General features: G+C 40.5%; 1 protein-coding gene across 1 annotated transcript; it reads right to left on the reverse strand.

Annotated features, from left to right (window-relative positions):
• Positions 1-19421: 19421 nt before the first annotated feature.
• Positions 19422-24190, reverse strand: LOC147428479 (cold-responsive protein kinase 1-like). Its single transcript, XM_086496615.1, has 3 exons — positions 22715-24190; positions 22175-22325; positions 19422-22030 (listed from the first exon to the last, which is right to left on the reverse strand). The coding sequence occupies exons 1-3, from the start codon at positions 22960-22962 to the stop codon at positions 21680-21682; spliced, it is 750 nt and encodes a 249-aa protein (XP_086352741.1). The 5' UTR covers positions 22963-24190; the 3' UTR covers positions 19422-21679.
• Between the last annotated feature and the right edge of the window lie 1237 nt (positions 24191-25427).

Here is a 25427-nt window from a genome sequence, read left to right on the forward strand (position 1 = left end):
TCGCATGTCTTCCAACAGGTTGTATGGAGCCATACCATGTCCAAGAGGGAAGTCTTGGAGATTGATACGACGTCGAGTCCTCTTAGCTTCCTTGGTCTCCTTTGCCTTCTTGCCTTGTCCATGGTCACTATGTGATGGGACGCCCTCTTTCTCTTTACCTTTTCCTCGGCCACGCTTAATGCCATTGGCTTCCATGTCAACCTCATTTGAATTTTTCACCTCTACCACATGAACATTTGGATCTGGCAAAGGTGGAACTCCTTCTATCCCTTGTGGAGGTTGTCTTGGTCCATTTGGCCTTTGTAGAAGCCTTGGTTGTTGACTAGCTCCTTCTCCTGCATTCATCACTGGGTAATTCATGTTAGGTCTCCCTGGCTCCCCACGGGGCCAAGGACAATTATACATTCCATGTCCAGACTCTCCGCAATTCCAACATTGCAAGACTCTCCTAGTTCGTGGCTCTCTCTCTTATGACTTCTTTGCTTGTCCCTTTGGACCTACAGCTTGAGCAAGGTGAATTGACAGGCTGCTTAAAGATTCATTTAACTTCTCAATCACTTCAGCCGTTACCTCAGGAAGCTCCCTAGATGTTGATGCTTGTGACTTACCTTTGGGTCTAAGACCTTCTATTGGAACCTCTCCCCTTAAGCACTCGAGTTTCCTATATTTATCAGCAGCCCTAGTTTCAGCTGCATCAAAGGTAGCAGGTGCACCCGCCTCAACTTTTACCTTAAGGTTAGGAAAGAGTCCGGCTATGAACCTCTCCTTCTTTAGAAATTCTGCACCATCACCAAGGTTAGCAACATTTCGTATCCATAGAGCCCAAAGACGTAGAAACTCTTGCTTGTACAAGTAGTAGTCATCTAAGTCTTTTTGCTTATGAGAAACAATGTCTTGCCATAATTTTTGAGTGTTTTGGGGATCAAAGAAGTATTTCTTGAAACGATTCAAAACTTCTATGTAATTCCCCTTAAATTCCTCAGGCAAAGAGTCAAACCAAGTGCTAGCATCTTTCCTAAGGACCACCTCAAACATTTCTACACGTTCTTGATCAGTTATTATCCTCTTGATACGGCAAAACATCTTGAAATTCGCTAAAAATAATTCTGCATCCTCTCCAGGCTCTCCAAAGAAAATAGGATACCCAGACATTTGGCGTTGGCTTTCCATTGAATTGATTTCAAAGTGACACCCGTTTTTGTTTTTCTTTCTTAAAAAGATTTACACAATAATGTTTTCTAGCTTGCAATCTATTCTACAACAAAATAAAGATATTCACATGAAACAACCTATGATAATCAATAAGAGGTAGGATGACAGGGTTTGGTGATGCGAGAATTTCTTCTACTCTTTGGGCACCAAACATGAACACCATACGTTGTTGAAAATGGATTTTCCTACTAATTGCAATGTTTATTCTAATGTGTGGAGTGAAATGGAAGGGGAAAACCTCTATTCCTGGGCCATTATCCATGGTCTATGCATGACCTAATGCTTAAAACAAAACAAAAATATAGACGTCCAAACTAAGGTCGTACCTAATGACAGGCAAAATAAAAGGATTTACTGAAGCGTTTATCTCGGCCAACCTAAGAGGACCTAAAATTCTACGAATGACACGTTGAAATTGCAACTTAGTACTAACAATTATGTGTACCTTTTGCCTTGCAATGGGAATGAAGGGATCATACAAATTTTCGTGATTCATGCAAACTACTTGACTATGCTAAAGGTTGAGCCTTCACAAAACATACACAAGCCTGTTCCTCAGTGGGGGCACCAATTTGAGGCGGTCCGGGGCGGGCAACAAGAAGAGCAACCTCTAGACACCGTTCAAGGCTCCCGTGCTGCTCAATGGGGCTGGAACACAACACAACACAAACCAAAACAACAAACCCACAGCCAAATCCCAACTACACAAGGGGCACCACCTAGTTTAAGAGCGAACTAGGACGCAAAAGAGGAGAATCGTTAGAGCAACCCACAAACAAGCAAGGAATTTACACTAACCCTAACACCAATGGAACACTCTCACACACTAAAACACGAGAGAGAGAGAGAGAGAGAGAGAGAGAGAGATGGTGCTCGGGCTGCTTTGAAGTGTATCGTTAATGATCAAGCAAACATAAATATATATATGTAAGAAAGAGAGAGAAAGGGGGAGGGGGTGCTTGTTGCATTAATACCTTCTTACAAATCTGTCATGACAAATCAAAGTGAGATTAGTATTTGTTCAACATAGCTTGCGTAAATTTCACCACAACACATCACAAGAAAAGCCACCCCAATCACTGTCTTAAAGCCAGGGGAGTCCTCTCCACCCTGTCGCCCTCTTACAGTATGTGGGATTTATGGCTAGATTGATGACAACACCAAAGACAAGCTATCAAGAACTTAACAGAAAACACCAAGACACTTACGCATCATTGTTGTCCATTACTTCACGTTGAAAGGGAGACAAAGTATCAAGTTTAGTCCAAATCCACCCTCCTTGATTCAGCAAATGTTGGGCTTACACTAGTAGGAGAAATGATAGATTTCCTACTCTCAATTGAATGATCACTCTCTCTCTTACAATGGCATAGAGTTCCCTTGCTAATCCCCTATTACAACACATGCACATGCATAAGACAATGAGCTTCCACTCAAGAGCTCCTTCTAGAGAGGTTGAGCTTGGCTTCTCAAGCTATAGCATAGTGCTCTTGCTTATGGCTCCCCCTTTGTGCTAGCTACACCCTCCTTTTATAGCAATTTTGAAGGCTAGGGTTACTCCTCTAACCATGGTTGGGTTAGATTTTCAGCAATTTATCTAATTTCTTTTGCTTGGAATTATCAAGAAGTTGGTGAGGAAAGAGAGAGGAGAGAAATGGAGGTGATAGGACTTTTCATAGTGGGTTAGTGTTAGTAGAGTTAGTATTAATTTACAAATGGAATTGGATATTTACAATGGGAGTATCCATGTAGGATACAAATAAGGAAGAAAAAAACTCTTAAGAGGTAAGAAAAGGTGGCTTTCTTACAAGGTTGATGCTCCAAGTGTCTTGAGTAGGGCCGATTTTGACGCCTGTTGACGGTCCACTAGCTTTGACGGTACATTTTTTCTCCACTCTTGACCTTCCTTGAGAGACAAGGTAATTGAAGCTGAGTAATCAACCACCATGATGCTGTCTTTTAAGAGAAGAGGCTGAATTTTGTGGTTTTTTTTGATAGATATGGGTAAATTGGAGGAGGAAAAATGAGACTAGGTGGTCAATTTTGGAATGGAATTGTGTGTGGGAGGTATGAGTTCACCATGGTTTCTCTTATTCTTCAAGGTTGAGGAGAAGGTGAGTAGGGTGCAGAGAGGAGTGGTGAGAGAGATGGGGATGATGAGTGGAGAAGTGTGTGTGAAAGAGGAAAATGATAAAGTGGAAGAGAGAGTGTGGCTGCATAGCATGGGCAAACTGGGGTCCACTAAAAAAATCATAGCTCACAGCTCGTAGCTCAAAAAAATATGAAAAAATTTGAGGCAAAAGTTCAGCCCACGAGCAACAACTTTTGTTTGTATCACCTTTTCAAATTCGGAGAGCAAGTGAACTTTAAAAATTCAGCAAAACCGACCGTTTTTTTCCACTGCAAGGTCCTTGTGGGGTCCTTCTTTGGATGATTCTTTTGAATACCTCCAAGAGTGAGCCCTCCATAGTGCATGTATGCATGCCACCTACCCTTGACCTTATTTGGTAGGTCTATAATTGAAGATATTGTTGAGATTAGGATATAAGTGAATAGTACAACTAAGATCAAATATTGAGGGGTCTAAAAAATATGTACATGTCAAATATAAATAATATAAGTGGAAAAAATATAAAGGGGTCAAAAGAAATCTCTCTCATTATGAGGCTACCATAAAAATATAAATATTTTTGGTGTTTTAATTTTTTAGAAAAAAACAAAATAGATGTAGGAAGGGAAAAATCAAAATAGTGAAAAAATATACACATAAATAAAACTAGTTTTTTTGGATTTTTGTTGGGGTGGAGTTACACCAAATATAAGAGAAGCTTACATGAAAATATTTCTATATGGAATAAAGAGTATGAAAAATGGTAAGAAAAAATTGTGGTAATGGTGAGGCAATGTACAGAGCATAAATAACACACACCTAGGTAGAAATATTTAAATAAATACCAAAATAATTATGAAAAAATCTTTTATTTAGGCCCTATATATAAAGAAATATTTACATACGCATGGGCCATAATATACTTATTTTTTTTTTTCTTTTTTTTTTGGCTCAACTAGCCCAATGACTAGCTAATTGAGGGTTTTTTAAGAAGATATGGGAAAAGTCCCGTGACTCACGCACGCCTATGTACAGTGAAATGGTAGGGATAGCCACAGTGTTTGGGTGATTTTGGTAGGGTGAGGTAACTCACTGTGGCAATTACAAAGAGCCGAAAAACGGCTATCATTAGCCATCCCCCTGGATGATGGTATATTCATGTACCATCATAGAGCATCTTTTCCAAAGAGAGTGCTTCAGAGTCCTTGACGAGATTTTTATTGTTTGGCCCCTCAGAATTTTGGCTAGAGTTACACTCATGTTTCATGTAACATTACTTACATGAGACAGTGGCCTTTTGACAGATCTTTGGTAGATCCTTTGGTAGAAGGCGACTCAAATAGGGCTTCAAGCGATACCCGTTTACTTCCTGGAGTGCTCTTTACCATTCAAGTCCATAAGCTGATAGTAACTTGAATTGAAAGCCTTCTTGACTATGTATGGCCCTTGCCATCTTGTTTCAAATTTGGCATCAAAACGATTATCGAGTCGATTGTCATACCTTAGCACCAGATCTCCTTCATTGATGTCTTTGTCCTTTAGTTTCTTGTCAAGCTTCTCCTTCGCTTGCGTAGCTTTCCTCTTGTAGCACTCGTATGCTGCTTCTCTTTTCCACTCAAGCTCAGCTAAGGTAAGAAGTCGATCCATCCATGCTTCTTGATCATCTTGTGCTGATTTGCCATGAAGTCGCATTGTTGGAATGTTTAGTTCAATTGGCTGTAAAGCCTCTTGACCATAGACCAAGTGAAATGGTGTGAACTCCGTGGCTTCCCTATATGTGGTTCGATACGCCCACAAGGCACCATCCAAGAAGTCATCCCACAACTTTGTCTTGTTTTTCACCATCTTTCTAATGATGCCTGCAATGACACCATTAGCTTTTTCTACCAAACCATTTGATTGGGGATAGTAGGGTGTACTGTGACGATGTAGAATGTGAAGTACTTCACAGACTTCTGTGAGCAAGCCCTTCCTAAACCCTGGACCATTATCAGAAACAATCTCCAAAGGTGTGCCAAATCTGCAACAAATGTGATTGTACACAAACTTGCTAACTGTCCTCTCATTCACTCTTGTCACACTTTGAGCTTCCACCCACCTAGTCATATAGTCTACAGCCACTAGAATGTAGAGTTTACCATTTTTTGTCCTAGGCAGAGGACCCATGGCATCAATGCCCCACTTTTCAAAGGGTCCATTTGCAATCACTATTTGCCTCGGGCCATGCACCAACCTTCTATTTCCATTTATCTGACAATTGTGACAGGTTTTACACCAATGTTGAGCATCCACATGCAAGCTTGGCCAAACATACCCCGCAAGAAAAATCTTCTTCACAGTTAATTCTTGGGCAAAATGACCACCACATGCTTCTTCGTGCAAACCTTTTAGAATGGCTGGAATTTCCTCAATAGTTGGTACTCTTCTGCACACTTGATCCTTCCCTCTTTGATAGAGGGAGCCTTCTAGGAAGAGATACATGCTTGCCTTCTTCATGAGTCTCCTCTTCTGAGCTTTTGTGAAGTCTGGTGGAAACTCACCCTCCAAAATGTAGCCAATGATGGGAGCCAATGACTCCAATCCCTGGTACCTCGGTTGCTTCACAGCAGCCGCCACCATGATGACCTGCACTTCTTTACTCACAACGCTTGTTGTGCAAGTAAATCGGCATCTTCATTTTGTTTCCTAGGAATATGATATAATTGCACTTCTCAAATTGATTAAACAGCCTACGAATGGCATGAACTTTTGTCCTTAAGCTTTCATTCTTGCATGCCCAAATGCCTAAAATCTGTTTAACAATGAGAAGTGCATCTCCCTTTACCATGAGACGTTTTATCCTTGGCCAATGCACATCTTCAAACCATGAAGTAGTGTGTCGTATTCTGCTTCATTGTTGCTAGTTGAACCTGGTAGATTGACCTTCTCTTTCATGACCACCTCTCCACTTGGGTTGAGCAACACTAGCCCTCCCCCTGCTTTTCCTGTGGCTCGACGAAAAGCTCCATCAAAGAACAAGGTAAAAGCATTAGGAATACTTTTTGGTGGTGGCAATGGTAGGGTCTTTACTTCAGGCACCTTAATCTCCTTTTCATGCACCCTATAAGTGAGAATCCCTGCCAATTGTGCACGCACACTATCTTCTACCTTGAAAGAGTATTGAAACTCTTGCAACTCCATAATCCACTTTGAGATCCTAGTACTAAGATTCATTTGAGATGACACCCAAGGGAACAAATTTCTGCAGTGAGAATTACAAAAGGTTTTGGTAGCAGGTAGGATCTAAACTTTCTCACCGCAAACATGAGAGAAAGCATCATGAGTTCTGCTTCTGTGTAGTCTCTCTCCAAAGCATTCATGACCCTACTAGCAAAGTAGATGGGTCGCATCCTTGTACTGTGGGATCTTGTTGTAGCAACACAGCACCAATTGTTTCTTTCCAACACTAGAGCTAACAAAGAATGTGTACTCCCAACAAGGAGGCATGAGTGTTGGTAGCTCTGACAAAATGACTTTAATGTTACAAAAATACTCTTCAAGCTCATCAGACCATGCAAATTCTACTTGTTGTGTCAACTTTTGCAAAGGATGAAGCAACTCCGAAGCTAAGTGAATAAAGCGTGACATATACTTCACTTTTGAATGAATGAGATGACCTCTTTGAGACTCTTGGGTGATGGGAGCTCAATAAGAGCCTTTGCCTTTGAAGGATCCACCTCAATGCCTTTATAGGAAACCTTGTGACCAAGCAAGATCACTTCATCCTCACTATGTGACACTTGTCGGGGTTGAGTTGACCTCCCATGTCATAGAGCTTCTTTAAACCTTCTTCTACCCTTTGTAGATGCAATGATTTTGAGCTATAAATGCAAAAATCATCAATAAACACCCTAATGGACTTTCCAAAGAATGCTTGAAACACCATGTTCATGAAACGTTGGAAAGTTGCAGGAGCATTTGTCAGACCAAATGGCATGACTCTAAAAGCATAACAACCCCAAGGAGTGATAAAGGTTGTTTTCAATTGATCCTCCAATGCGATACCTATTTGAAAGTAACCTGAGTAGCCATCACACACAGTGTACTTCTCATGACCAGCTACCTCATTTAGTATCTCATCCTGAAATGGGAGGGGAAAGTGATCTCTTTTTGTTGCCTCATTGAGTGGACGGTAATCCACACACACCCTCCACTTGCCGTTTTTCTTAGGAGTGACAACAACGGAGAGACCCACTCTGAATTCTCCACTGGATAAATGAAACCTGCTGCTAGAAGCTTTCTTACCTCCTTGAGTAAAGCCTGCTCCTTGATGACTCCTAGCCTTCGTAGCTTTTGAGCCTTAGGTGTGGCCTCTGGCTTCAACTCAATCTTGTGTTGAACAACATCTACTCCACGCACATCGGTGTAGTCTTTAGCAAAAAGCCTAGGAAATTTCCTTAGCACACATTTGAACTCCTCTCTTTCATCCTTTGTAAGTGTTGTAGACAACATACCTTCTAACATTCCTTCATCTTCCACATTTTGGTTCTCTTGGAACCTACCTCTTCCAAACCTTGACAAGAGGTCTCTTGGTTGCTTGGCTTAAACCTTACCCCCATGACTTCGATGGAAGACTCCTCTTCAGTAATGCTGCCGCTACTTTCTTCTTCTGAAGTGCTATCGGTCCAACCTTCTTCCGTCTCACTTTGAGATGATTCTTCATGGAGCTCCTCTTGGCGTTGCTCCTTCATGTCAAAGACAACCTTCTTATGATTGTCATTCCTGCAAATTAATTTCCACTCTCCCAATCCTGCAAAGCTCGCATTTTCATTAGCCATGGTCTTCCTAGGATAAATGGGTAACCATTTCCCTTGGTAGACATAACATAAAAATCCACTGCCTTCTTAATGCCAAAGGCCTCCACAAAAACATTTTTACAAATGCCTACGCACCTAGCCTTGCTATTGTTTGCCATTTTCACTTTGATTTTCAGGTGTCTCATGGATGTGCATGCCTAGTCTTTGCATGAGCCCTCTGTCATGATGCAAATTTGTGCACCCCCATCCATAGACCTTTCCTAACCAATCTTCCTTTTATGTAACAATCTAGCACAGGTGTAATATCCTCGTTCATTTCAGCATGTGCAATTTTTACAACAGGAAAACTCTCTTTTACCTTTCTCCTAGTGCTAACTGCCTTTGTTAAATCCCTCCTAACTTGTGGGCATAATGCAAGAAACTGAGGCCATGAGATATCAGGACCCTTACCTCGCATGTCTTCCAACAGGTTGTATGGAGCCATACCATGTCCAAGAGGGAAGTCTTGGAGATTGATACGACGTCGAGTCCTCTTAGCTTCCTTGGTCTCCTTTGCCTTCTTGCCTTGTCCATGGTCACTCTGTGATGGGACACCCTCTTTCTCTTTACCTTTCCTCGGCCACGCTTAATGCCATTGGCTTCCATGTCAACCTCATTTGAATTTGTCACCTCTACCACATGCACATTTGGATCTGGCAAAGGTGGAACTCCTTCTACCCTTGTGGAGGTGGTCTTGGTCCATTTGGCCTTTGTAGAAGCCTTGGTTGTTGACCAGCTCCTTCTCCTGCATTCATCACTGGGTAATTCAGTTAGGTCTCCCTGGCTCCCCACGGGGCCAAGGACAATTATACATTCCATGTCCAGACTCTCCGCAATTCCAACATTGCAAGACTCTCCTAGTTCGTGGCTCTCTCTCTCTGACTTCTTTGCTTGTCCCTTTGGACCTACAGCTTGTGCAAGGTGAATTGACAGGCTGCTTAAAGATTCATTTAACTTCTCAATCACTTCAGCCGTTACCTCAGGAAGCTCCCTAGATGTTGATGCTTGTGACTTACTTTGGGTCTAAGACCTTCTATAACCTCTCCCCTTAAGCACTTGAGTTTCCTATACTTCTCAGCAGCCCTAGTTTCAGCTGCATCAAAGGTAGCAGGTGCACCCGCCTCAATTTACTTTACCTTAAGGTGTAGGAAAAGAGTCAGGCTATGAACCTCTCCTTCTTTAGAAATTCTGCACCATCACCAGGGTTAGCAACATTTCGTATCCATAAAGCCCAAAGACGTAGAAACTCTTGCTTGTACAAGTAGTAGTCATCTAAGTCTTTTTGCTTATGAGAAACAATGTCTTGCCATAATTTTTGAGTGTTTTGGGGATCAAAGAAGTATTTCTTGAAACGATTCAAAACTTTTGTGTAATTCCCCTTAAATTCCTCAGGCAAAGAGTCAAACCAAGTGCTAGCATCTTTCCTAAGGACCACCTCAAACATTTCTACACATTCTTGATCAGTTATTATCCTCTTGATACAGCAAGACATCTTGAAATTCGCTAAAAATAATTCTGCATTCTCTCCAGGCTCTCCAAAGAAAATAGGATACCCAGACATTTGGCGTTGGCTTTCCATTGAATTGATTTCAAAGTGACACCCGTTTTTGTTTTTCTTTCTTAAAAAGATTTACACAATAATGTTTTCTAGCTTGCAATCTATTCTACAACAAAATAAAGATATTCACATGAAACAACCTATGATAATCAATAAGAGGTAGGATGACAGGGTTTGGTGATGCGAGAATTTCTTCTACTCTTTGGGCACCAAACATGAACACCATACGTTGTTGAAAATGGATTTTCCTACTAATTGCAATGTTTATTCTAATGTGTGGAGTGAAATGGAAGGGGAAAACCTCTATTCCTGGGCCATTATCCATGGTCTATGCATGACCTAATGCTTAAAACAAAACAAAAATATAGACGTCCAAACTAAGGTCGTACCTAATGACAGGCAAAATAAAAGGATTTACTGAAGCGTTTATCTCGGCCAACCTAAGAGGACCTAAAATTCTATGAATGACACGTTGAAATTGCAACTTAGTACTAACAATTATGTGTACCTTTTGCCTTGCAATGGGAATGAAGGGATCATACAAATTTTCGTGATTCATGCAAACTACTTGACTATGCTAAAGGTTGAGCCTTCACAAAACATACACAAGCCTGTTCCTCAGTGGGGGCACCAATTTGAGGCGGTCCGGGGCGGGCAACAAGAAGAGCAACCTCTAGACACCGTTCAAGGCTCCCGTGCTGCTCAATGGGGCTGGGGCACAACACAACACAAACCAAAACAACAAACCCACAGCCAAATCCCAACTACACAAGGGGCACCACCTAGTTTAAGAGCGAACTAGGACGCAAAAGAGGAGAATCGTTAGAGCAACCCACAAACAAGCAAGGAATTTACACTAACCCTAACACCAATGGAACACTCTCACACACTAAAACACGAGAGAGAGAGAGAGAGAGAGAGGAAGAGAGATAGTGCTCAGGCTGCTTTGAAACGTATCGACAATGATCAAGCAAACACAACTATATATTTAAGAAAGAGAGAGAAAGGGGGAGGGGGTGCTTGTTGCATTAATACCTTCTTACAAATCTGTCATGACAAATCAAAGTGAGATTAGTATTTGTTCAACATAGCTTGCGTAAATTTCACCACAACACATCACAAGAAAAGCCACCCCAATCACTGTTTTAAAGCCAGGGGAGTCCTCTCCACCCTGTCGCCCTCTTACAGTATGTGGGATTTATGGCTAGATTGATGACAACACCAGAGACAAGCTATCAAGAATTTAACAAAAAACACCAAGACACTTACGCATCATTGTTGTCCATTACTTCACGTTGGAAGGGAGACAAAGTATCAAGCTTAGTCCAAATCCACCCTCCTTGATTCAACAAATGTTGGGCTTACACTAGTAGGAGAAATGATAGATTTCCTACTCTCAATTGAATGATCACTCTCTCTCTTACAATGGCATAGAGTTCCCTTGCTAATCCCCTATTACAACACATGCACATGCATAAGACAATGAGCTTCCACTCAAGAGCTCCTTCTAGAGAGGTTGAGCTTGGCTTCTCAAGCTATAGCATAGTGCTCTTGCTTATGGCTCCCCCTTTGTGCTAGCTACACCCTCCTTTTATAGCAATTTTGAAGGCTAGGGTTACTCCTCTAACCATGGTTGGGTTAGATTTTCAGCAATTTATCTAATTTCTTTTGCTTGGAATTATCAAGAAGTTGGTGAGGAAAGAGAGAGGAGAGAAATGGAGGTGATAGGACTTTTCATAGTGGGTTAGTGTTAGTAGAGTTAGTATTAATTTACAAATGGAATTGGATATTTACAATGGGAGTATCCATGTAGGATACAAATAAGGAAGAAAAGAACTCTTAAGAGGTAAGAAAAGGTGGCTTTCTTACAAGGTTGATGCTCCAAGTGTCTTGAGTAGGGCCGATTTTGACGCCTGTTGACGGTCCACTAGCTTTGACGGTACATTTTTTCTCCACTCTTGACCTTCCTTGAGAGACAAGGTAATTGAAGCTGAGTAATCAACCACCATGATGCTGTCTTTTAAGAGAAGAGGCTGAATTTTGTGGTTTTTTTGATAGATATGGGTAAATTGGAGGAGGAAAAATGAGACTAGGTGGTCAATTTTGGAATGGAATTGTGTGTGGGAGGTATGAGTTCACCATGGTTTCTCTTATTCTTCAAGGTTGAGGAGAAGGTGAGTAGGGTGCAGAGAGGAGTGGTGAGAGAGATGGGGATGATGAGTGGAGAAGTGTGTGTGAAAGAGGAAAACGATAAAGTGGAAGAGAGAGTGTGGCTGCATAGCATGGGAAAACTGGGGTCCACTAAAAAAATCATAGCTCACAGCTCGTAGCTCAAAAAAATATGAAAAAATTTGAGACAAAAGTTCATCCCACGAGCAACAACTTTTGTTTGTATCACCTTTTCAAATTCGGAGAGCAAGTGAACTTTAAAAATTCAGCAAAACCAACCGTTTTTTTCCACTGCAAGGTCCTTGTGGGGTCCTTCTTTGGATGATTCTTTTGAATACCTCCAAGAGTGAGCCCTCCATAGTGCATGTATGCATGCCACCTACCCTTGACCTTATTTGGTAGGTCTATAATTGAAGATATTGTTGAGATTAGGATATAAGTGAATAGTACAACTAAGAAAATCAAATATTGAGGGGTCTAAAAAATATGTACATGTCAAATATAAATAATATAAGTGGAAAAAATATAAAGGGGTCAAAAGAAATCTCTCTCATTATGAGGCTACCATAAAAATATAAATATTTTTGGTGTTTTAATTTTTTAGAAAAAAACAAAATAGATGTAAGAAGGGAAAAATCAAAATAGTGAAAAAATATACACATAAATAAAACTAGTTTTTTTGGATTTTTGTTTGGGTAGAGTTACACCAAATGTAAGAGAAGCTTACATAAAAATATTTCTATATGGAATAAAGAGTATGAAAAATGGTAAGAAAAAATTGTGGTAATGGTGAGGCAATGTACAGAGCATAAATAACACACACCTAGGTAGAAATATTTAAATAAATACCAAAATAATTATGAAAAAATCTTTTATTTAGGCCCTATATATAAAGAAATATTTACATACGCATGGGCCCTAATATACTTATATTCTATTTATTTTTATTTTTTATTTTTTGGCTCAACTAGCCCAATGACCAACTAATTGAGGGTTTTTAAAGAAGATATGGGAAAAGTCCCGTGACTCACGCACGCCTATGTACAGTGAAATGGTAGGGATAGCCACAGTGTTTGGGTGATTTTGGTAGGGTGAGGTAACTCACTGTGGTAATTACAAAGAGCCGAAAAATGGCTATCAATGTTATGCTCGTGATGCATGAAGCTTTTCATCTTCATTGCATCACCTAGGTCACAAGGAACACAAAGATTGTATTATAACAAGTCTCTCATGATGGGAGAAATCATAATAAAAATTCCTATTGGAGGGGGGACCGGCTCCACATAAATCCCGTCCTCAACTGTTGTCATGTTCTCTAAATTCTCTCTCTTGCAAAAGTATTGTGCATGCCAAGTTAACTAAATGCTATGTTTATGTTGCTAACTTCAATTATGTTCACCCACTATGCTCACAAAGTAATCTCTCAAAAGTACTCTCTCTAATTTGCGCTACTCTCAAAGTTAATAGGCCAATTCCATTACACCTTTGCCCCAAGGGCCATAGAATGCACACAAGTTTCTTTGAGTTTCTTCTTCAGTGACATAAACAACAAAGAAACCTATGGCCATTAATAAGATGGTCAATGGAAAATTACATGTAAATTTTCAGATACTTGTGCTGGTTTGTCTAAAAAATATTTGTGTGAACCTTCTTGCAGGTATGGTATTTAAAAATGGCGATAGAGTGTGTATGTTTGTAGCCACACAAAAGGTTAGCATTGGGAGTGTATATGAAGTAGACCAAAATGCATATTGTTCTGGCATGCTTACTGGGGAAGGTAATGTTTTAATTTTTGTTTTAAAAATAAAACACTCATTCCATTTCCAACAATGGATGCATTGACACTGGGAGATGCTTTTCATAGTATTGCAAAATGGAGTATAGGGTTGTTGCATCATATGAATGAGATGCAATACCAAGGGGTTCCTATGCATGATGCTGACAAACCAATGGGAACATTGGAGTCACAATTTGATGGAATGAGCTACAGGAAGGTTTGGAAGGATAAGATGGTTCAACTGTGGGATGAAAGCAAAACACATGTAGTAGCCGAAGGGGTTGTCATGTATGTCTATCCATTTAACTCTATAAAATTTAGCAGCTAGGTGAAGATAACATCAGCATTGATATTGAAACATCATATGCTAGTGAGGCTACTATTTTTGCTAAATCTGATGTATGTAGCATCAATTCGTCTCTTGGTCTATCAACAAAGTGACAAATATGGATGGAAAAGAATTGTTACGATATGAGGATTTACATGCTATGGATGGGTTGTAAGATACATGCATTGAATCAGCTCATTTGGTAGAGCCTATTTCAATAAAGAAAAAGTATTGCTTTATAAACAAGAAGCCAAAAATATCTATGAAACATTCTAAGAAATTCAATCAAGCATCCTTACCATCTATCCAGCTTGTTTCAACCGTGATTGTTGCTCCAAAAGGTGTTGTCAATATGCCAACCAAGATAAGGTCATGTCTATGCGCAATGAATTTTGGGGATAGAGTTTGCAAAATAGAACCAACTATGTGTATGATACAATGTTGATTGCTTGGCGTGAGGACAAAACAACTAGAAAGAGCTGCTATGTATTTTCTTTTAATGGCAATGAGGTTCCCAGTAGAGCTTGGTACGAAATTCATGGCATTCCAAAAACTTCTTTTTATCGTTATTGTGAATAATTTGAGAATAGGGTTTGACGCTTAGTGCATGGTAATGATGGTGTCATAAGAAAAGGAAGAGATCATACAAAAATGGGAAGGGCATTGATACGCTATTTTGTTCAGGAAAACTTAGACAGAGAGAATGCCACATAAGAGTAGAACTATGGAAGATGGTACTAGGGAAACCTTGTTGCAATACTGAACACTTACAAGCAAATAGACATTTTACATGATGTCAATAAAACGATCGAGAGTATGAGTCTCAAGCCAACGTTTAGCACTACATTCAATAGGGTTTGGAATACAGAATTTGCTAATGTGACCTTGTAAAAAACAAGTGAGTTCTCCAAATATGTTGTGTGTAGTCGGATAAAGTATCATCTACAGTCAACAAAGGATGATGACTTGATTGCACGTTTGAAGGATGAACGTAGAATTCACATGATGCAACAACAAAGTAGTAGGAATGTATACATGGTGTAAGTTCTCACAATTGCAAAAGGATAAGTATTTATGCATTATACATGATAAAATGGACCAAAATAAGACAACAATACCTAGATTGCATGTAAACTCAAAAGACTATGCGAATGCATATCAACTACATGTATCATTAACAGGTATGATAACACATGGACATGATCATGGGATGTATGGTCATTTCTCGCTTAATGGTCTATGGCCTTCAGATCCAAATCCTACAATTGGCTCCCTTGCATTATGCTTACAGAATTTGGAAAGAACAGATAGCCATGGACTAGGAGATTTATGCCATGATGGTATGCCACACAACAATGTAACATTATTCAATGCATTGAACTGAAGGACGGCTCTAGATGACTAAAACAGGATGAGCCAAGAGCGTGAGAGGAATGCATCAACAATAACACCATTGTTGGCCATTGAAGGATGTAATGAAGAGATTACTAACTTGCAATCCTCCTCCTCTCAATGTGTTGTGGATACCACGTCCATTCCCGTGTTTCGAAAATTGCCTGATAATCTTTTGCTACAACTAGATAATTGTGCAGGAGAGAACAAGAATCGATATTTATTTGCGTACTTATCCTTGCTAGTAGCAAAATATGTTTTCCAAACTGTACATTTGGGATTCTTAATGGTGGGTCATACACATGAGGATATAGATGTAATGTTTAGTAGGTTCTCAGAGAGATTGCGAACAGGAATGACATTCACTTTTCCACATTTGGTGGAACATTTTCAAAAATGTGAAAGCTCAGATCCAACACCATTTCTGATGGCGCAAGTTCCTGACTTCAAATCCTTTGTCAAAGGGTACATGTGTGATGTACAAAATGCTCCTGTTGGACACTCTAAGCCACTTTAATTTTGTTTCTTTATGCAAGGTGAAATCCTAGTAATGCAGTACAAAATTCACCCCAAATCACTTGATTGGATGCCAAGAGAGTCATGAATTAAGTTGTGGAAAAAGGATGATAAAGAGAAACCAAAATTGCCAGTAGGCTATCAAGATGTGGTACCTATAGCAGACTATGTGAGGGATAGTCCTCTTGTTATTCAAGGGATTAATACATATCTTGAATTCTAGAAAAGATGGACTCTACTAAAGGGAAAGGACCACAATTCTACAAAATACATGGAGCCAGTTATTATTTATTGGAAAAACATAATTAGTGAGCTTGAACAACCATTCAATAAAGAAATTGGTGACATACATCATTTTGGCCAGAGACTACAGGGAGTCATCGAATGCAACAGATAGATGAAGACATAAATGAGTTTCAAGGAGTTGAAGAATTGAATGATCACTATGTTGGTCCTCAAAGTGCAAGGCCATAGGAAGCTTTCAAGCCTCCAATTGATGTAAGGAAAGGGGATTTTGTTCTTGCGAGGCCCGCAGATCCAGAATATCCAATGTGGCTAGGAAATGCAGAGTCAGATGTGATAAAGGTTGTTTTCAATTGATCCTCCAATGCGATACCTATTTGAAAGTAACCCGAGTAGCCATCACACACAGTGTACTTCTCATGACCAGGTACTTCATTTAGTATCTCATCCTGAAATGGGAGGGGAAAGTGATCTCTTTTTGTTGCCTCATTAAGTGGACGATAATCCACACACACCCTCCACTTGCCGTTTTTCTTAGGAGTGACAACAACGGGAGAGACCCACTCTGAATTCTCCACTGGATAAATGAAACCTGCTGCTAGAAGCGTTCTTACCTCCTTGAGTAGAGCCTGCTCCTTAATGACTCCTAGCCTTCGTAGCTTTTGAGCCTTAGGTGTGGCCTCTGGCTTCAACTCAATCTTGTGTTGAACAACATCTACTCCACGCACATCGATGTAGTCTTTAGCAAAAAGCCTCGGAAATTTCCTTAGCACACATTTGAACTCCTCTCTTTCATCCTTTGTAAGTGTTGTAGACAACATACCTTCTAACATTCCTTCATCTTCCACCTTTTGGTTCTCTTGGGAACCTACCTCTTCCAAACCTCGACAAGAGGTCTCTTGGTTGCTTGGCTTAAACCTTACCCCCATGACTTCGATGGAAGACTCCTCTTCAGTAATGCTGCTGCTACTTTCTTCTTCTGAAGTGCTATCGGTCCAACCTTCTTCCGTCTCACTTTGAGATGATTCTTCATGGATCTCCTCTTGGCGTTGCTCCTCGTTCATTTCAGCATGTGCAATTTTTACAACAGGAAAACTCTCTTTTACCTTTCTCCTAGTGCTAACTGTCTTTGTTAAATCCCTCCTAACTTGTGGGCATAATGCAAGAAACTGAGGCCATGAGATATCAGGACCCTTACCTCGCATGTCTTCCAACAGGTTGTATGGAGCCATACCATGTCCAAGAGGGAAGTCTTGGAGATTGATACGACGTCGAGTCCTCTTAGCTTCCTTGGTCTCCTTTGCCTTCTTGCCTTGTCCATGGTCACTCTGTGATGGGACACCCTCTTTCTCTTTACCTTTTCCTCGGCCACGCTTAATGCCATTGGCTTCCATGTCAAACTCATTTGAATTTGTCACCTCTACCACATGTACATTTGGATCTGGCAAAGGTGGAACTCCTTCTACCCCTTGTGGAGGTGGTCTTGGTCCATTTGGCCGTTGTAGAAGCCTTGGTTGTTGACCAGTTCCTTCACCTGCATTCATCACTGGGTAATTCAAGTTAGGTCTCCCTGGCTCCCCACGAGGCCAAGGACAATTATACATCCCATGTCCAGACTCTCCGCAATTCCAACATTGCAAGACTCTCCTAGGTCGTGGACCTCGCTCTTCAGACTTCTTTGTTTGTCCCTTTGGACCTACAGCTTGTGCAAGGTGAATTGACAGGCTGCTTAAAGATTCGTTTAACTTCTCAATTACTTCCGCCGTTACCTCAGGAAGCTCCCTCGATGTTGATGCTTGTGACTTACCTTTGGGTCTAAGACCTTCTATTGGAACCTCTCCCCTTAAGCACTCGAGTTTCCTATATTTTTCAGCAGCCCTAGTTTCAGCTGCATTAAAGGTAGCAGGTGCACCCGCCTCAACTTTTACCTTAAGGTTAGGAAAGAGTCCGGCTATGAACCTCTCCTTCTTTAGAAATTCTGCACCATCACCAGGGTTAGCAACATTTCGTATCCATAGAGCCCAAAGACGTAGAAACTCTTGCTTGTACAAGTAGTAGTCATCTAAGTCTTTTTGCTTATGAGAAACAATGTCTTGCCATAATTTCTGAGTGTTTTGGGGATCAAAGAAGTATTTCTTGAAACGATTCAAAACTTCTGTGTAATTCCCCTTAACTTCCTCAGGCAAAGAGTCAAACCAAGTGCTAGCATCTTTCCTAAGGACCACCTCAAACATTTCTACACGTTCTTGATCAGTTATTATCCTCTTGATACGGCAAGACATCTTGAAATTTGCTAAAAATAATTCTGCATCCTCTCCAGGCTCTCCATAGAAAAGAGGATACCCAGACATTTGGCGTTGGCTTTCCATTGAATTGATTTCAAAGTGACACCCGTTTTTGTTTTTCTTTCTTAAAAAGATTTACACAATAATGTTTTCTAGCTTACAATCTATTCTACAACAAAATAAAGATATTCACATCAAACGACCTATGATAATCAATAAGAGGTAGGATGACAGGGTTTGGTGATGCAAGAATTTCTCCTACTCTTTGGGCACCAAACATGAACACCATACGTTGTTGAAAATGGATTTTCCTACTAATTGCAATGTTTATTCTAATGTGTGGAGTGAAATGGAAGGGGAAAACCTCTATTCCTGGGCCATTATCCATGGTCTATGCATGACCTAATGCTTAAAACAAAACAAAAATATAGACGTCCAAACTAAGGTCGTACCTAATGAGAGGAAAAATAAAAGGATTTACTGAAGTGTTTATCTCGGCCAACCTAAGAGGACCTAAAATTCTACGAATGACACGTTGAAATTGCAACTTAGTACTAACAATTATGTGTACCTTTTGCCTTGCAATGGGAATGAAGGGATCATACAAATTTTCGTGATTCATTCAAACTACTTGACTATGCTAAAGGTTGATTCTACACAAAAATACACAAGCCGTTCCTCCGTGGGGGCACCAATTTGAGGCGGTCTGGGGCGAGCAACAAGAAGAGTGGCCTCTAGACACCGTTCAAGGCTCCCGTGCTGCTCAATGGGGCTGGGGCACAACACAACACAAACCAAAACAACAAACCCACAGCCAAATCCCAACTACACAAGGGGCACCACCTAGTTTAAGAGCGAACTAGGACGCAAAAGAGGAGAATCGTTAGAGCAACCCACAAACAAGCAAGGAATTTACACTAACCCTAACACCAATGGAACACTCTCACACACTAAAACACGAGAGAGAGAGAGAGAGAGAGGAAGAGAGATAGTGCTCAGGCTGCTTTGAAACGTATCGACAATGATCAAGCAAACACAACTATATATTTAAGAAAGAGAGAGAAAGGGGGAGGGGGTGCTTGTTGCATTAATACCTTCTTACAAATCTGTCATGACAAATCAAAGTGAGATTAGTATTTGTTCAACATAGCTTGCGTAAATTTCACCACAACACATCACAAGAAAAGCCACCCCAATCACTGTCTTAAGGCCAGGGGAGTCCTCTCCACCCTGTCGCCCTCTTACAGTATGTGGGATTTATAGCTAGATTGATGACAACACCAGAGACAAGCTATCAAGAACTTAACAAAAAACACCAAGACACTTACGCATCATTGTTGTCCATTACTTCACGTTGGAAGGGAGACAAAGTATCCAAGCTTAGTCCAAATCCACCCTCCTTGATTCAGCAAATGTTGGGCTTACACTAGTAGGAGAAATGATAGATTTCCTACTCTCAATTGAATGATCACTCTCTCTCTTACAATGGCATAGAGTTCCCTTGCTAATCCCCTATTACAACACATGTACATGCATAAGACAATGAGCTTCCACTCAAGAGCTCCTTCTAGAGAGGTTGAGCTTGGCTTCTCAAGCTATAGCATAGTGCTCTTGCTTATGGCTCCCCCCTTTTGTGCTAGCTACACCCTCCTTTTATAGCAATTTTGAAGGCTATAGTTACTCCTCTAACCATGGTTGGGTTAGATTTTCAGCAATTTATCTAATTTCTTTTGCTTGGAATTATCAAGAAGTTGGTGGGGAAAGAGAGATGAGAGAAATGGAGGTGATAGGACTTTTCATAGTGGGTTAATGTTAGTAAAGTTAGTATTAATTTACAAATGGAATTGGATATTTACAGTGGGAGTATCCATGTAGGATACAAATAAGGAAGAAAAACTCTTAAGAAATAAGAAAAGGTGGATTTCTTACAAAGTTGATGCTCCAAGTGTCTTGAGTAGGGCCGATTTTTACGCTTGTTGACGATCCACTAGCTTTGACGGTACATTTTTTCTCCACTCTTGACCTTCCTTGAGAGACAAGGTAATTGAAGCTGAGTAATCAACCACCATGATGCTATCTTTTAAGAGAAAAGGCTGAATTTTGTGGTTTTTTTGATAGATATGGGTAAATTGGAGGAGGAAAAATGAGACTAAGTGGTCAATTTTTGAATGGAATTATGTGTGGGAGGTATGAGTTCACCATGGTTTCTCTTATTCTTCAAAGGTGAAGAGAAGGTGAGTAGGGTGCAGAGAGGAGTGGTGAGAGAGATGGGAATGATGAGTGGAGAAGTGTGTGTGAAAGAGGAAAATGATAAAGTGGAAGAGAGAGTGTGGCTACATAGCATGGGAAAACTGGGATCTACTAAAAAAATCATAGCTCACAGCTCGTAGCTCAAAAAAATATGAAAAAAATTGAGGCAAAAGTTCAGCCCACGAGCTACAACTTTTGTTTGTATCACGTTTCCAAATTCGGAGAGCAAGTGAACTTTAAAAATTTAGCAAAACCGATCGTTTTTTTTCCACTGCAAAGGTCCTTGTGGGGTCCTTCTTTGAATGATTCTTTTGAGTGCCTCCAAGAGTGAGCCCTCCATAGTGCATGTATGCATGCCACCTACCCTTGACCTTATTTGGTAGGTCTATAATTGAAGATATTGTTGAGATCATGATATAAGTGAATAGTACAACTAAGAAAATCAAATATTGAGGGATCTAAAAAAATATGTACATGTCAAATATAAATAATATAAGTGAAAAAACTATAAAGGGATCAAAAGAAATCTCCCTCATTATGAGGCTACCATAAAAATATAAATATTTTTGGTGTTCTAATTTTTTTTAAAAAAAACAAAATAGATGTAGGAAGGAAAAAATCACAATATTGAAAAAATATACACATAAATAAAACTAGTTTTTTTGGATTTTTGTTGGGATGGAGTTACACCAAATATAAGAGAAGCTTACATGAAAATATTTCTATATGGAATAAAAAGTATGAAAAATAGTAAGAAAAAATTGTGGTAATGGTGAGGCAATCTACAGAGCATAAATAACACACACCTAGGTAGAAATATTTAAATAAATATCAAAATAATTATGAAAAAATCTTTTATTTAGGCCCTATATACAAAGAAATATTTACATACTCATGGGCCATAATATACTTATATTTTTTATTTTTTTATTTTTTTGGCTTAACTAGCCCAATGAATAGCTAATTGAGGGTTTTTTAAGAAGATATGGGAAAAGTCTCGTGACTCACGCACGCCTATGTACAGTGAAATGGTAGGGATAACCACAGTGTTTGGGTGATTTTGGTAGGGTGAGGTAACTCACTGTGGCAATTACAAAGAGCCGAAAAACGGCTATCAATGACATTAGGTTCAATATCTCCAGTTGACCACACAACATGCTGTACACTTCAGACATGCTCGGCCTGGCTTGTGGGTGCAATTGCGTGCACAAGAGCGCCACACGCACCACACGAATCACCTCTTGTACGTTCACTTGCAAGCTCACATCATCATCTGTACCCAAACTGTCTGGAGTCTTTCGCAACCTCTTATCCACAATCTGCAATAGTTGTTCTTTCTCATATAATGCCCATGCCTGCAATAAGACCAGAGTTGAGCTCAGCATACACATCACAGACATCGCATAGTCCAAAAGGCATTGCAGGCATCATTTTGTGTGTGTAAACACCCTCATTCAAACCAAGCACCCAGTCCAACTACAAACCAAGCTTATACTCACATAATCCAACAGATTATCCTCATCTCCATCAAATTCATCATCCACTACCCTTTTGCTGCTCACGATCTCCAGCATTACCATACCAAAACTATAGATATCGGCCTTCTCCGTTAGCTTCCCACTCCTGGCATACTCTGGTGAGAGGTATCCCCTTTCACATATGCAACATCATAAGTAAGAAAACTGACAACATTGAAACATTCAACATTTTTCTCTTGCATCTAAGAAAAGAATCGAGTCATTTCAATAGAATGCGATGAGCCTGATATGTATAAGAAGCTACAGCTTGTTACTGACATTTTCCGTAATGGGAAAGTAGCTCTTCTCTCATTATTTCTCCCTATAGTGCTCAACATCATGAGCTGCTGCTTGGAGGGACTAAACCTTGCCTGCAGAAGCTCATGATGTTATAGTAATCCAAAAAGTGGCGAGTACAGTGGGAAAATGCATAAATCAGACGTCAAAGATTTGTGTGATTTTATGTGTTTATATTCAAACAAACATCAAACCAAAGTGCAAATAAGGTAAAGTGGCACTTACAAGGTTCCAGCAACTCTGGTTGTGACATGAGTCATATCATATTCAAATAACCTGGCAAGGCCAAAATCAGCAATTTTTGGTTTTAAGTTGTTATCAAGGAGGATGTTAGTTGCTTTGATGTCTCGATGAACAATCCGAACAGGTGAGTCTTCATGAAGGTATCTCAATCCTCGGGCTATGCCCATTATTATATCAAATCGTGTTTGCCAATCCAGGGCATCTTTCTCATCAACATATGTATCAGCCATGCTGAAAGGTTAGTGAACATCACACACACACTTTTTTTTTAATTTTAATTTTTTTGCTTAATTTACAAGTGGGAAACCCATCAGAAAGATCCGATACAAAGGGAAGAACACAGACGTGTTCGGTAATGTGAAGGCTCTAAAAGCAAACATAGGAGGGCTGTAGGATATCCAGGGATATGTCCCCAACATCAAGGGCAAAACGTAAGGATTGCCTAAGCGAAATCTTGAACGAAGGAAAGAGATCTGTGTCATGCTGATGGAACATGCGAAAATTGTGTTGGCGCCACAAAGATCATAGAGACCAGAATTGGAACCATGCGAAGAAGAACGCAAATCGTTGAAGGGAAGTTGGGAGAATGCCAAAACCCAGAACCGTTTGTGGAAAACTACCGATGGAAAGCGGAGGCACAAACAGGCTGAAATGCGATCAAGGAAGGCCCATATTGAGGCATATGGATACCCGCAAGAAGAAGCTTCTTGATACGATGTACAATCATCTTAGCCAATATTTTGTACATGGCCGGCATAAGAGTGATCGGCCACCAATGTGAGAAATGCTCACAAAGCGCCTATTTGGGTAATAATTTCAGCAAGCCTTTTTTTTTTTTGCAAGAAAAGAGATCCTTCCATTAGTTAATGATAACTGCCTGAAGGCTACAAACCACCTTTACGAGAGAGGGCTACAACAGAAAACATGGGGAGACTCTCCCAATGAGAAAAAGTATGTACAATGACGGCTAGATCACGAGATGGGAGGAGGAAAAAGCCACACTCATGGCCAGTAGTGCCATCTAGGAGCACCCTTAACCATGGTGAAGAAAGGCAATGGGCGCCATAGTCGCTAGAAAGCCTCTCGACGCTCCCGTATGCGGTCGGAGCTGCCTTGAAGTCTCTCAAACTGACCCACACACATACACGTACATACACACATACATACATACACACACTCACAAACACACACACATACATACACACATGAGAAGAGAAATTTGAACATCACACACTCTTTTTTTGTAGTTCGTTATATTACCAATGGGAAACCTCAAGTGAGGGAAAACCCACAAAGGTAAAGCTACAAGGGAAAATGCTCTTATGTAAAGGGAAAGAGCAATAAGCTCGAGCACGTGCGCGCGCACACACACACGTGGCATGCATCCCCAGAGCACATGATCTGCTATGCCTATGTGGCCATTAAGTACATGTTCTCTCATGCAAACTATATGAATTCAAGTCAATGTGAGGATATTCAATTTTATGTGGACATTAAGTACATGTTCTCTGGTGCAAACTAAATGAATTAAGTCAATGTGAGGATATTCAATTATATGTACAAACCGAACAAGTGTAGATTGAGGCTCCGCTTGGGAAGATACGTATACAAGCAGTGGCTTGCTGCCTTCCACACAGCAGCCTATCAGTTCAATCAAGTTCCGGTGTCTCACAGTGGTGATGAGGTTCACCTCATTTAGGAACTCTGCCTTCCCTTGACGACTTTGAGCAGATAACATCTTTATAGCTACTTCCATTCCAGATATTAACTTCCCCTGAATCATGTACACATAAAATGAATAGCAAGAAGATGTGAGACAATATTGAACAACCAGCATGCCTTTCAAACGTTTTACTAATAAGCCATGTATCATTAGCTTTGTTTTACTTCAAGCTCACCAAACACACACTGCATCACTCTTGAAAGAGCGTGCCCTCATCCTAAAGTTTGCTGCCTTGGAGAAAAGACGGTGAATGAACTATGGGACCAGTTTACAGATGGCGGTTTGGAATTGCAGTTGAGCGCTTCAATTTGAGGAGACATTCAGAGGCGGAGATATCATTTTTTACAGGAGACCCAGTGACTCACCAATGTCCAGGGGGGCTCTGGGCTAGAGTCCCACGATAAAAATGGGAGTCAGCATATAGGACAGACATCTGGGAATACAGTCACTAGGGGATCAGGAGGAGTTGCATCCTATCATTCAGGTGGCATGAAATGATGAGAAGGCACGATTAGAGTATAGACATTGTACATGCCGGTCATTTACTTTGCACCTGCTGGGCCCGACTATGCATGCCCAAAAGGGCAATCTCCATATGTGTTCATGGATGAGGATGAGTAATTGACAGATGGGGATGTGATACTAGTGGGGGACTTCAATGCTAGGACAACATATGAGCAGGTTAACATTTTTGATACATCCAGCAAGGATTTTTGAGACCCTTGGTATTGGGAGACACTCACAGAACACCAAGACACCCACAGACTATGGTAGTCTGTAGATATGAATTGGAGTCGGAGGCCACAAATCAGCTAATCCCCCTTGACAGAGTTTACTTGTGACGTTACAGAGGCGATTCATGTGGCTGCAAAGATAGCTTTTCCTCACTCTTGTCCTGTAGGTAGACAGAGAGGGGGACTATGCCTCAAAAAAAGTGACGAGTCTCGGGAGATTAGAGCTCGCCTACAGAGA

The sequence above is a fragment of the Adiantum capillus-veneris genome, chromosome 23 (genome assembly GCF_014529385.1).
Source record: "Adiantum capillus-veneris isolate H3 chromosome 23, ASM1452938v2, whole genome shotgun sequence".
Classification (NCBI taxonomy): Eukaryota; Viridiplantae; Streptophyta; class Polypodiopsida; order Polypodiales; family Pteridaceae; genus Adiantum; species Adiantum capillus-veneris.

Excerpts from the sequence above, each read along its gene's own strand:
- LOC147428479 (XM_086496615.1), bottom strand. The coding sequence starts at position 22,962 with ATGGCTGATACATATGTTGATGAGAAAGATGCCCTGGATTGGCAAACA. Across the intron at positions 22,326-22,714 it reads ACCAGAGTTGCTGGAACCTT|GGGATACCTCTCACCAGAGT; the intron begins GTAAGTGCCACT and ends CATATGTGAAAG. Across the intron at positions 22,031-22,174 it reads AGGATAATCTGTTGGATTAT|GCATGGGCATTATATGAGAA; the intron begins GTGAGTATAAGC and ends GTCTTATTGCAG.